The sequence below is a fragment of the Rhinolophus hipposideros genome, assembly GCF_964194185.1.
Source record: "Rhinolophus hipposideros genome assembly, chromosome: 7".
Lineage (NCBI taxonomy): Eukaryota > Metazoa > Chordata > Mammalia > Chiroptera > Rhinolophidae > Rhinolophus > Rhinolophus hipposideros.
The window spans coordinates 14,313,226-14,325,528 of record NC_138053.1 but is presented as its reverse complement, the minus strand read 5'-3'; the positions used below and the strand labels follow the sequence as shown (position 1 = coordinate 14,325,528).

Here is a 12,303-nt window from a genome sequence, read left to right as displayed (position 1 = left end):
GTTCAGGTGGGTTCAGAAAACTACACCAGCCTATTAATGCTCTTACTTTTTTTTTTTTTTTTTTACCAACAATCTGCGAAGTTACAAATGACCTGAAATAAGGATGTACACTTGAGCCTTTATAGAATTCATTTTGTCACCTGCTTTTAAAAGCAGCTCTGTGCTGCAGCCAAGAGCAACAAGCGAAATCTAATAGTGAGGAATTGCTTAAGTAAGTGGTTCTCTTCAGGCAACTGCCAAGTCAGAAGCCTGTGAACAACTTGCAGCTGATGCATTAATGACATTCCTCATTTGTGGCAGATATGACTTTTTTCTATATTTTTATTAAACAACATATTGTGACATATTGTGTGAGCACATTTCCGAATGTTAGCTTCTGAGATATATCTATGTAAAAAAATAGATCGGTATTCAGGAACTCGTAGAAGGGTATCTTTGTACTGCTAGACTACATGTTAGGGTTGTAGTACAAATTCTATTCCAATGAAATAGATTCAAAGATTTCTACTTTCAGTTGATGGCCTACTTAAGCAAAAGTCCATATAACAAAATTCTAATATAACCATGAAATTGGGTCATTTCCTTGGAGCCCACTGAAAGGAATTTGGCAGGCAGCCATAAAATTGGCACTGTAAATATCCATTCATTCATACTGATGGCACCACGATCTACTTAGAACTCTATTAGATCTGCAGTGGTTTTAACCCCTTATATATTTCTACTGGATCTTATATGCACTCAGGACACTGGGTGACAAATACTTTCACATAAATGGGCCAGTTTTGTGAAAAAATAAGTATTTGCCTATTTTCATTTCTTAAAAAATAAGTGTCCTTTTCTTTTTGGTGATTTCTGTTACAATGGAAGCAATTGGGTTTCTTTTTTTGCCACCTGACATAATGGTGCTTTTTCTGCAATAAGGGAAAGTGCTGTTTTCAAGAATAGGCCAAAAAATAACTGGAAAAGAGAAGTGAGCTCAAATGGAAACTGTTGGGGGCCTCTGGAAGTCAGAGATTACACCAGGTCTTTGTTATTTTATTTGTACTTAACTTTCAAAAACATTGGCTTTTGCACTTGGCGAATGGCCGCTTTACAGCAAATTATGTAATTTACTAGAAATTTACCTCACATGCTGAACACCAACTTAGGAAAGCAGAAATAGCAGCCATTTACACACATTTGGAGATTTGTTTCAAGAAGCCATTTACAAAGAAAGAAATAAAAGCTGTTAAAATTTTTTATAAAAAGATTAATACTGAGTCTCATACAGATATAAATATTAACACAACTTAAAAACTTTATTTACTTCATTAATGAGGAAACTAGTGAGCTACTTCAAGCATTTTAAGGGAGTTTTTTTTAACGTCATATTTATAGATCAGAAATATTGAATTAAACATGCAAATAGAGGCAACATTGGCCTCTTCCACAGTGGGGAAGAAAGTCAGTTGAACCTCCACTAGGCAGAATTTGTATGTCTGTAGGTGAGAATTATTTTACATTGCTATCAGTTGTCTACAAATGGCAGAATTGTAAAATAGCTCGAAGACAATAAAGCATTAGAATCAGACAACCCAGAAGCGTATAATCTAAGCAATCTAAGCATTATCCATTAAAGCACAATTTTTCCCTTACTTGACTAAAGTTCCTGAGGGAAATTGGAAAGGGAATCAGAGATGGACCTATTTCTGTTTGCCTACCATCTGAATAGTTAACGCATCTCCTCGTTCTGCAACTCATTACTGCATCACTTCTCACCTGTATAAGTTCAAAAGCTGCCTACCCGGTCTCTCTCCTTCCAGACTCATTTTGCTCCAGTTTGTGCTACGTGCTGCTGACAGTTTGATCTTCTTAGAGTATGTCTGTGGTTGTCACAATCCCCATAAACATTGGAAATGGTTCACTGCTGCCTGCAGATAACACTGGAACGTTCTAACCTGGTCTCCCAGGATTTTCCCCTATAACAGTCAGGGTTCCACATTGCAAGTTATAGAAACCAACTCTGGTTGATTTCAGTAAAAGAAGAATTTCTGCAAAAAGATATTGGGCAGCTCACTGAATCGCCGGGAGAACAGGAGACCCAGGCTCAAAAGCTTATGCTGCTAGAACTAATTCTTAAAATCATGCCGAGGGACTGGCTGGATGAGGACACCACTGCTGCTGCCACCAAATGCTAGAAAAGGCAGTTCCTACGGACATTGTTGCCATGGACACTGCCTTCTGCTGTAGCCATCACCCTACTGCTGTCACAAGCACAAAAATCTGCAAGTGTCACTAACGTCACAGTGGATTTTTTTCTGTCTGTGCTTCTTACAAGTTCCAGTATTCGGAAATCAGGGGGTACGTGCTTCTGATTGATGGGACTTTGGTCACATGCTTGTGCCCAAGCTGCAAAGGAAGTGGGGAAGACCAGTTGGCAGACTGTTCACCTTTAACGGTAGGTGGGATCTGCCTCCTTCCGTGACACAAAAGTGGTGAATTCCATAGAGGAAATCAGGCATTCCTCAAAGGCAAGGAGGGCTGTGTAGATGCTGAGTAAATGATAAATATTCACTACAGGCTCCCTTGTGTCTTCCCCATCTAAAGTCCTGCTACTCACACTCCTGTATCCTGCACTCCAACAAAACCCAACAACAAATCGTTCACTTGCTATCCCATTTGGCAAACACTTAATAATACTACCTGCTAAGCATGGGCCTGGTAATGAAAACAGACACATAATGGATACTTCCAGAAGATTACAGTCAAGGCTGGGGCACATACGAGTACGCAGCCAGTTACAATCCTGAGCTGTGAGACAGGTAAACCGCAGATACTTTGGGACTGTCCACGAGGGGTACTTATTCTGGGAGGAAGAAATCATCATCTGTTTGTAGCGGTGATTTTTCCCCGTCTAGACCCCGTAAGAACAGGTAGTACGGTTGATGTTTGCACTTCTTCTGGTCATCCGTGAAACCATGCTACCAACCCTTCTATACTCCGTAGCACTCTTCAAATCGTACCAGAAACATGTTCATTAGGATCCTCAGCTTGCCCATCTTAGGTTAAGCTACCTTCGGAATTGGCTAATATTATGCTCCTGTAGGAGGGAAGGAACTTACCCCTTCCTTGTGACTCTGTGGAGGTGACCATTTGCCTACCCATAATCCTCCCCACTGCCTGGGCCTCTACTCCCCTACTGCTCAATTGCAGCTCAGCTTCTTCAGAGAGAAGCTGCCCATAGGCATTAGCCTGAGTACCAAAACTCTGCTCAGGCAGCCTACCGAGTAGCACTGACCTGCCCCTGACCTCTAAATCTCCTCATGATGTCCCATCTTCCTGCTTGCCTCTTGGCACACTTTGGTATTTTTGTCTACCTCTAGATTAGTGGCTGACTTTCACTGATCCCAGTTAAAACAGTCTTAATGCTCTCCTCATCTACGGAACTGCTGTGATTTTTTAATTTTTAACACGATTTAAAAAAAGCTGTGTGTGTTTGTGTGTGTGTGATATTTCAAGTCCTTGGAGCATGCTTTCAGAACACCTAAACTATATATAGTGTCATGGGCCAGCTTGGCAGTTGGAAGCAAGCCCGGAAATACTGGTTCCCAGATGACAGCAATGTCTTACTGCATTTTTTCACCACTCCTGAACCTTGCTGCCAGTAAGAGAGCCAAAGAATTCGACGGGCTGTTTAACCTGTGTTATTGTGAAATTTGTGTTCTGTGGCACGTAACATTGCTGCCCTGTGTTAGCCTTTTGTGTCTATCTCTCTTCTAGACTGTGGGTCCCCAGAGGACAGGGCTTCTGAGTCATTTTGGTAAGACTCAAAATCTCCACCAGAGTACCCTGAACTCCAGAAACAGATGTCAAATACATGAATAATTGAATAAATGGTCTTCTCACTAATAAAGAAGTTGGCAGCCTACGTTTCACAGGATGATTTGACCTACTTAACATTTTCTAACAACCTGCAGTGTCTCCACAACCTGAAATTGGTCTGACTCATATCCAAGGGCCAGAGTGGATGCCAGTTCCGGGCCTGGGCCCAGGGGTTTGCTGGCTTATTGGCTTTCTGAGCAGGTGAGCAGTGAAATGTGCTGGTGATGAGCAAAGGGTTTGAAATGAGCCCATCATATTCTATGCTTTCCCTTCTTCTCTGTCATGAAACTAGATGACCTCCTAGAACATAAAAAAAAAAAAAAATGACTTAATTAACTGCTGATCCTAGAAACTGTTCTTTTTGTATAGATCTTTATAAAGATATTATTTCTCTATTTGCCAAGCACCTAAATGTTAAATATTTAGTGTCTTTCACATATCCATATTCATAGAGTGAGCACATTAGGTATCATCAGACCTCTGAACTATTTTGGAGATAGAGTCCAAGTTCTGTTGATTCAGTCTGTGTGCTATTGACTTGAGGATCTGGCCCTTCTTTCCCATCCCAGCTGAGCTTTATTAGATCTCATCCAGACCTGCAGTATCCTTCCAGCTGTTTACCCTGCCATTTATTCGTTCAACCATTATCCAATGCATGAGTTTAGATGTCACTAAGTTAGGGGTGTCCAAACTGCGGCTGGCGGGCCAACTGCGGCCCGCAATCCATTTTTTATTGGCCCACAGCAAATTCCAAAAGTATATTTAGTTTACTTAAATAAACCAGGTGAGGCAATACGTACTTCACCTCGAGTGAGTGGCCCGGCTGTTTGTGTATTTTACCGCATATGGCCCTTGGTAAAAATTGTTGAAAAAAGTTTGTACACCCCTGCACTAAGTACATCTTGGGAGGCATAAAGTTCTGTTTGTCTGTTAATACGCTATATTGCTCAAAAAGTCTTCCATAGCATCTGCAATATGAATGAAGCCACTTAGAGATGTGCAGAGCCCCACTGGCACGATAATAATGGTAGTTGTGCTAGTCAGACTCTAAAATGGCCCCCAATGATCTTTATCTCCTAATACCCACACCCCTGTGTAATCCCACTTACATCGTAGGAGGTTGTTCTATGTGACAGATAGAATATGGTAGAAGTGATGGTAGTCATTTCCAAGATGAGGTTACAAAAGGCACAATAGCTTCTGTTCTGGTCATTCTCTGTCTCTCTCTCATTACTCGCTCTGGGAGAAGTGAGCTGCTATGGACAGGCCCAGACAGAGGTGGACAGAGGTCTCTGGCTGACAGCCACGTGACTTTACAAATGGAACCTCCAGGGATGGCAGCCCAGACTCATACATAACTTGAATGCAGCCTCATGAGAAACCCTGAAACTGAATCACCCAGCTAAGCTGCACCAGGATTCCTGACCCACAGAAACTATGAAATAATTTTTTGCCTGAAGCTTCTAAGTTTTGGGTAATTATTTATGCAACAAAAGTTAGTTAATAATCCTGATGCTCTTTCCCATATCTATTTTCATATCTATCTGTCATCTATCTATCATCTCTCTCTCTTTCTCTCTCTCTCTCTCTCTCTCTCTCTCTCTCTCTCTCTCTCTATATATATATATATATATATATATATATATATATATATATATATATATATATATATATATATATATGAAATTCCAGCCAAACTGATTTGGTCTTCCTTCCCCAAACAGGACCAAAGGACATAGACTTTTATGTCCACATATTTTCCTTAAGATGCTCTTCCATCCAAACTACCCTTTCCTGCCCTCTCCACTTGCCAATGTCCTCACCTTTATTAAGAACCAGCTCATGTTGCACTTTTTCCTTAATGCTGTCTGATCACATCGACAGAATGGAGAGAGCTCTCTGCTTCTAAGAACTTGTAAAATTACTTTTGTTCCTCTCATGTCATTTAGCTATTGTCTATTTTCTTGTCATTTAGCTATTGTCTATTTTCTTTTCAAGTATTTCTTTTTTTTACATTTATTGGGGAACCATGTGCCTCTCCACGGCGCATCAGCTACAAGTCATTGTCCTTCAATCTAGTTGTGGAAGGCGCAGCTCAGCAACAAGTCCAGTCACCATTTTCAACCTTTAGTTGCAGGGGGTGCAGCCCACCATCCCATGGAGGAATCGAACCGGCAACCTTGTTGTTGAGAGCACACGGCTCACGGCCCTGTAACCAACTGAGCCATCTGGCAGCCCTAGCTATTGTCTACTATGTGTCCATCTGAATATGTTTTTCTTGCTGTGTGAGCGGATTTGCTCAGAGTAGGAATGTATCAAAACCTGTCAAATGAGCAAATTACTCTTAGAAACCTGAGAACATATTCATTTGGCAACCCGGCTTAGTCATTTTTACCAAAACAGTGCCTCTAGTCTCTGCTGGACATACAACACATCTGAGCTCTACCATGATGACCAGGTTGGCTTTTTCATCTATTTCAGAGAAACAGGTCTTTAGGAGATGAAGTTTTCAAAGGCAACATTGTTTCCTGGACAACAGTGATTTCCACTGTTCTTTGATTTCCATACACACCCTAAATGAGCAGGAGTTCTTGTAATTCCATATGTCTGATCATTTCTGCAGACATGCTTTGGTATCAAACTTTAGACTTATACTTCAGTGCTTCAAACTATTTGACACAGAGCTTTGGTATCAAACTTTAGACTTATACTTCAGTGCTTCAAACTATTTGACACAGAGCTTTGGTATCAAACTTTAGACTTATACTTTAGTGCTTCAAACTATTTGAGAATCTAAATAAATGTCCTCATGCAGGTCCCTTTTTCACCAACTTCCTGAAATAATTTCTCAATAAGTATGGTTTTGATGGCTAAAAATGATCATACAAAAGAGCAAATGAATTTGCTTTGCTGCTGGCTCTAGTACTGTATTCTATGTGAAAACAATCACATCCAATTCTTTGTCCTCCTTGGTTGTAAAATTAAGGTACATTTTTATTTATGGCTCTGCGGGGAATAGGAGAACTACTGAAGCAAATGGGAAACTGTTTCAGGAAAAGGAAATTAAAAAAAGAATATAGGTAAATACAAGAGATTTCCTCTGTGTTTATATCAGGCATTCAAGGCTCAAAGGACACCATATAACTAGTCTGTTCTTATGTGGGAAATCTAGTTATCCAGACTTTTAGAGTAGTGAGTGTAAGATGACTCTAGGCAATTTAAGGAATTAAGTTTGGGAGACTGAATGGAGAATGGGACTAGTAAAACTTCAATTAATATGTAAGGGGAAAAATGGGATTTTTATGGCAGAAATTAAAAATTTTTCCAATCAGTATGTCACTTCATAGACCCAAGTATCTTAAACTTTAAAAATAAAGAGGCTTAGGAGAATGAGAAGATAAGCCAGAGACTGAGAAAATACTTGCAGAAAATATACCCAATAAGCGACTGTAATCCAAAAAATACAAGAACTTTTAAAACTCAGAAGTGAAAAAATGAACAACTCAATTTAAAAAATGGACAAAAGACCTGAAAAGACACCTCAACAAAGAAGACAGACCGATGGCAAACAAGCGTATGAAAAGATGCTCAACATCATATGTCACCAGGAAATTGCAAACTAAAACAATAATGGGATACCACTACACACCTATTAGATTGGCCAAAATCCAGAACACTGACAACACCAAACACTGGCAAAGATGTAGAACGACAGGAACTCTCATTTATTGCTCATGGGAAAGCAAAATGGTACAGCCCCTTCGAAAGAGAATGTCTTCATTCAGTCTGTTATAACAAAGCACCATAGACAGGGTGGCTTATAAAGAACAGAAATTTATTTATCACAGTCCTGGAAGCTAGAAGTCCAAGTCAAGCTGCCTGCGTGGTCAGATTCTGGTGAGAACCCCTTTCTAGGTTGTGGACTATCAACTTCTCATTGTATCTTCACACGATAGAGAGCACAGAGGGGAAGCAATCTCTCTTATATAGTTCTTACAAGGGCACTGATCCCATTCGTGAGAGTTCCACTCATGTAACGTCATCTAATCCTAATTACCTCCCAAATACCCTTCTAATATCAACACATTGGGTAAGGGAGTGGGGGGAGTGTTTCAATACATGAATTTTGGGAGGACACAAACATTCAGTTGGGCAGTTTGTAGCCACAAAATCCAGTAATAATATTGATGGGATTCAGGATATGCTACTTCAAAATATGGCACCGGGGCATATTGAATATTTCTTGTTGAAAGAATTTGAGAAATGGCATGTGAAGGAAGGACTTTCTGATCTTCCCTTGAAGCAGGTCATAAAAGCCTCACATGAAAGGTATCCTCCTTATGCCAGGAGGAAAGGAGTACCCTTCTATCTGAAATTGGAAGGACACAGAGAGGGATCTGAAGAAACAGAGCTTGCTAAATTTCCCCAGTTTATTACCCTTAGCTCATACTCTGCCTTATATCTTTCCATGACTTTCCATTCTTCATCAAAACTAGCATAAAAACACTCAGGTTTAACCATTTCTTTGGAGTCTTCATTTACTTATGAAGGCTCCCATGCCACATAAAACTTTATGTTAAATAAATTCATATGCTTTTCTCCTATTTATCTGTCTTAGTACTTTTAATTTGGGGGCCCAGAGAGGGACCCTAAGGGGTCAAGGAAAACATTTTCCTCCCCGACAGCGTTTTTTGGTATTTACCCAAATGAATTGAAAATTTATGTCCACACAAACCTGCACACAGATGTTCATAGCAGCTTTATTCAAAATTGCCAAAGCTCAGAAACAACCAAGGCATCCTTCAGTAGGTGAATGGATAAACGGTGGTACATTTAGACAATGGAACATTAATCAGTGCTCAAATGATCTGAGCTATTAAGCCCTGAAAAGACATGGAGAAAACTTAAATGCATATCACTAACTGAAAGAAGCCAATTGGAAAAGGCTACATACTGTCTGATTCTAACTAAAGGACATTTTGATAAAGGCAAAACTATGGAGACAGTAAAAAGATTAGTGGTTGCCAGGAATTAGGAGAGGAGAGAAGGATAAGCAGAGCACAGGATTTTTAGCGTATTGAAACTATTCTGCATATAATGGTGGATACACGTCAATACATTTGTCAAAGCCCAGAGAATGTACAAAACCAAGAAAAAAAGGTAATGCAAATTATGAACTTTGGGTGCTAATGATATGTCTATGTATAACTAATCAATTGTAACAAATATACTCCTCTGGTGCTTAATATCAATATTGGGGGAGGTTGTGTTTGGAGGGGGGCAGGGTGTATGTGGGAACTCTCGTTACTTTCCGCTCAATTTTGCCTTGAACCTAAAAGTACTTTGAAAAATAGTCTGTTAAAAAAAACAAAAACAGAGAGACTGATAACTCACCACAAAATAGTAAAAAGAACTGAATTTATCATTATCTGAACTTTAAAAAATAAGCTGCCTAAAATTTGTATTTAAATTTGTGGTGTAACCTTAGGCTTTGGAATATATTCTTATATATTTCATATTGTTTTTTTACAAAGCTTGATTCTGTTGACATAATTGTTTTCCAACAAGTTGTGTGACAATTGTATTTTTGTAAAAACTTGTTTTTAGTACATTTGTAAAATACATTTGCAAAGCATTTTTATTTGAATTATTAAATATCCTTTAATATCTCACTATAGGTTCACTAGAAGGTCAATAAGAACAAAATACTAACTCACTCCCTGTTGTGGGGAGAGGGAGACTGATATTTATAGTTCTCATGTTGCTGAATTCTTTTGTAAAATCTTGCATTACTTTTGTAATTTGTAAAACATGAATTACAAAAACTAAAAAACATTAAATGCTCTCATATTAACATAACTTGTTTTTTAAAGTCTTGTAGTGATTGGGTTTTCTACTGGAATAGAATTTTCTTTAAGTGTGGCGTACTGGTATTGGCTTTATTTGATTAGTCACTTTGATTATGACATAATGAATGTTTTGGCGGTAACTTACCATTTCAATCTGATCTTTTACTCCACCGTTGCACACCCACCCAACCAAAGGAAGCATTTCAGTAAATGATGACTCCATAGTTTGGATAGTTCAGGTCAAACTTCGAAGTTATTCTATTTATTTATTTATTTACTTACTTATTTATTTATTTAAAGAGGACGCAGCTCACAGTGGCCCATGTGGGGGTCGAACCGACAACTTTGGTGCTACTGATACCACGCTCAAAACTACTGAGCTAACCGGCCACTCCCCGAAGTTATTCTTGACTCCTCTTTCCTTTCACATCCAAAATCATGTCCCCTCAATCTTCAAAATCTCTCTCTCTCTCTCTCTCTCTCTCTCTCTCTCTGGTGTCCTCTCTCCTCAAAAATCTATCTCAACTCATTTTACCATCTCTATTATTACTATTTTGATCCAACTCACAATTATTTTTTGTCCACTGTTGAAATAGCTTCTTAATTGCTCTCACTGTTTCTTCTCTTGCCCACCTATAACCTATTCTTAACACAGCAGGTGGCACGATCCCTTTAAACAGAAATTATATCCTGTCAGTTTTTTGTTCTGATCCCTCTAAGGCTTTCTCATCTCATTCAAACTAAAATGCAAAGTCTTTCCAGGGTCATACAGAATTCTACAGGTCAGCTCATTAGAAAGGACGGCACCGGCCACCCTTCGTAAAATAGTTTCTCACCATGAGCTCCTCTTATTATTCGCTAACTCATATTTTTCCTCATAGAATTTATCACCACCTGCCATGTTATTACTCTTACTAAATGGTAAGAACCACAAGGGCAGGGATTTTATCTATATAGCTCACTGTTTAAAAAAACAGCTTTACTGAGCAGTAGCCGCAGCATTATAAAGATGGCGGAGGAAGAGCAAAGAAAAAAGATCCCTTTGGTTCCAGAAAATCTCCTGAAAAAGAGGAAGGCTTATCAGGCCCTCAAAGCTACCCAGGCAAAGCAGGCGCTTTTGGAAAAGAAGCAGAGGAAAGGAAAAGAGTTCAGGTTTAAGCGACTGGAATGGTTCCTACACGATGCCTGGCGGCAGCAACGTGACAAAGTGCGTCTCAGACGACTAGAAGTGAAACCTCATGGTTTGGAAGTGCCAGATGAACATTCCTTGGCCTTTGTTGTACGCATCCAAAGGATTAATGGGGTGAGTTTAACAGTGCAGAGGACCATTGCAAGGCTTCTCCTGAAGAAGATTTTCAGTGGAGTTTTTTTCAAAGTGACCCCCAAAACCATAAAAACACTGCGTGTAGTGGAACCTTATGTGACCTGGGGATTTCCAAATCTGAAGTCTGTCCGGGAACTCATCTTGAAACGTGGACAAGCCAAGGTCAAGAATAAAATCATCCCTTTGACAGACAACACAGTGATTGAGGAGCACCTGGGGAAGTTTGGTGTCATTTGCTTGGAAGACCTCATTCATGAAATTGCCTTCCCGGGGAAGAATTTCCAGGTGATCTCAGGGTTCTTGTGCCCTTTCCATCTCTCAGTGGCCCATCATGCTACCAAGAATAGAGTGGGCTTCCTCAAGGAAGTAGGCTCACCTGGCTATCGAGGTGAACGCATCAATCAGCTCATCCGACAGCTGAACTAAACCCAGAATATCTGAAAGCACAATGCATTGGAAGCACGTCTTTGTTTTTTGGAATTATCCAGTATCTTCAAAGGAGATTATTTTCTGCGATATCTTCAGAAACTGGAGGGGAAGAGTCAGGGCAAAGATGGCAATATTCCTGGCAGGCCCATCTCATCACAACCCAATTCCAAAGGAAAAATCCCTGTTTTCCACATTGGTGGCTGCTGCTGCCTCCTCTGAAATCAGCAAGGGACTCATGCCATGGAGGAGGGATCCTGTTCCATCACATCTTCTATCCAGGGGTTTAATGTTGGTGGATGAATACCCAGGCATGAATACAAGATGGCAGTGAGCCAAGCCCAGGGGCACACTTGACCCTGGCGTTTCCTAAGGCCTTGTTTTGGAAAGAACTTGTAATACAGTTCAAAGAGCACAAAAACAGTGGAAAAAAAAAAAAACAGCTTTACTGAGATATAATTCATATACTACATAATGTACCCATTTAAAGCTCAGTTCAATAGCTTCTAGTATAGTCATAGAATAGCCATCACCATAATCAGTTTTAGAATATTGTCATTGCCCCCAGAAGAAATCCTGCTCCTCTTAGCCATCACCCTCCATCCTCTCTGTCTCCTCCAGCCCTAGGCAACCAGTAATTTACTTTTGTCTCTGTAGATTCACCTATTCTGTACATTTCATACAAATGGAATCATGTAGAAAGTTTCTTTCACTTAACATGGTGGTTTCAAGGTTCATCTATGTTATAGTACGGATCAGTACTTCATTCCTTTTATTTTTTTCCAAATAAAATTCCATTGTTATGGATAAACCATATTTTGTCTATTCATCAGTTGATGGACA

At 39.7% G+C, this 12,303-nt stretch overlaps 1 protein-coding gene across 1 annotated transcript; it reads left to right on the top strand.

Annotated features, from left to right (window-relative positions):
* The first annotated feature begins 10,701 nt into the window (after window positions 1–10,701).
* Window positions 10,702–11,870, top strand: LOC308500001 (large ribosomal subunit protein uL30-like). Its single transcript, XM_081054044.1, has one exon. The coding sequence runs from the start codon at window positions 10,720–10,722 to the stop codon at window positions 11,458–11,460; it is 741 nt and encodes a 246-aa protein (XP_080910170.1). The 5' UTR covers window positions 10,702–10,719; the 3' UTR covers window positions 11,461–11,870.
* The last annotated feature ends 433 nt before the right edge of the window (window positions 11,871–12,303 follow it).

What these genes read in the sequence shown, in the direction of transcription:
- LOC308500001 (XM_081054044.1), top strand. Translation starts at nt 10,720, where the DNA reads ATGGCGGAGGAAGAGCAAAGAAAAAAGATCCCTTTGGTTCCAGAAAAT.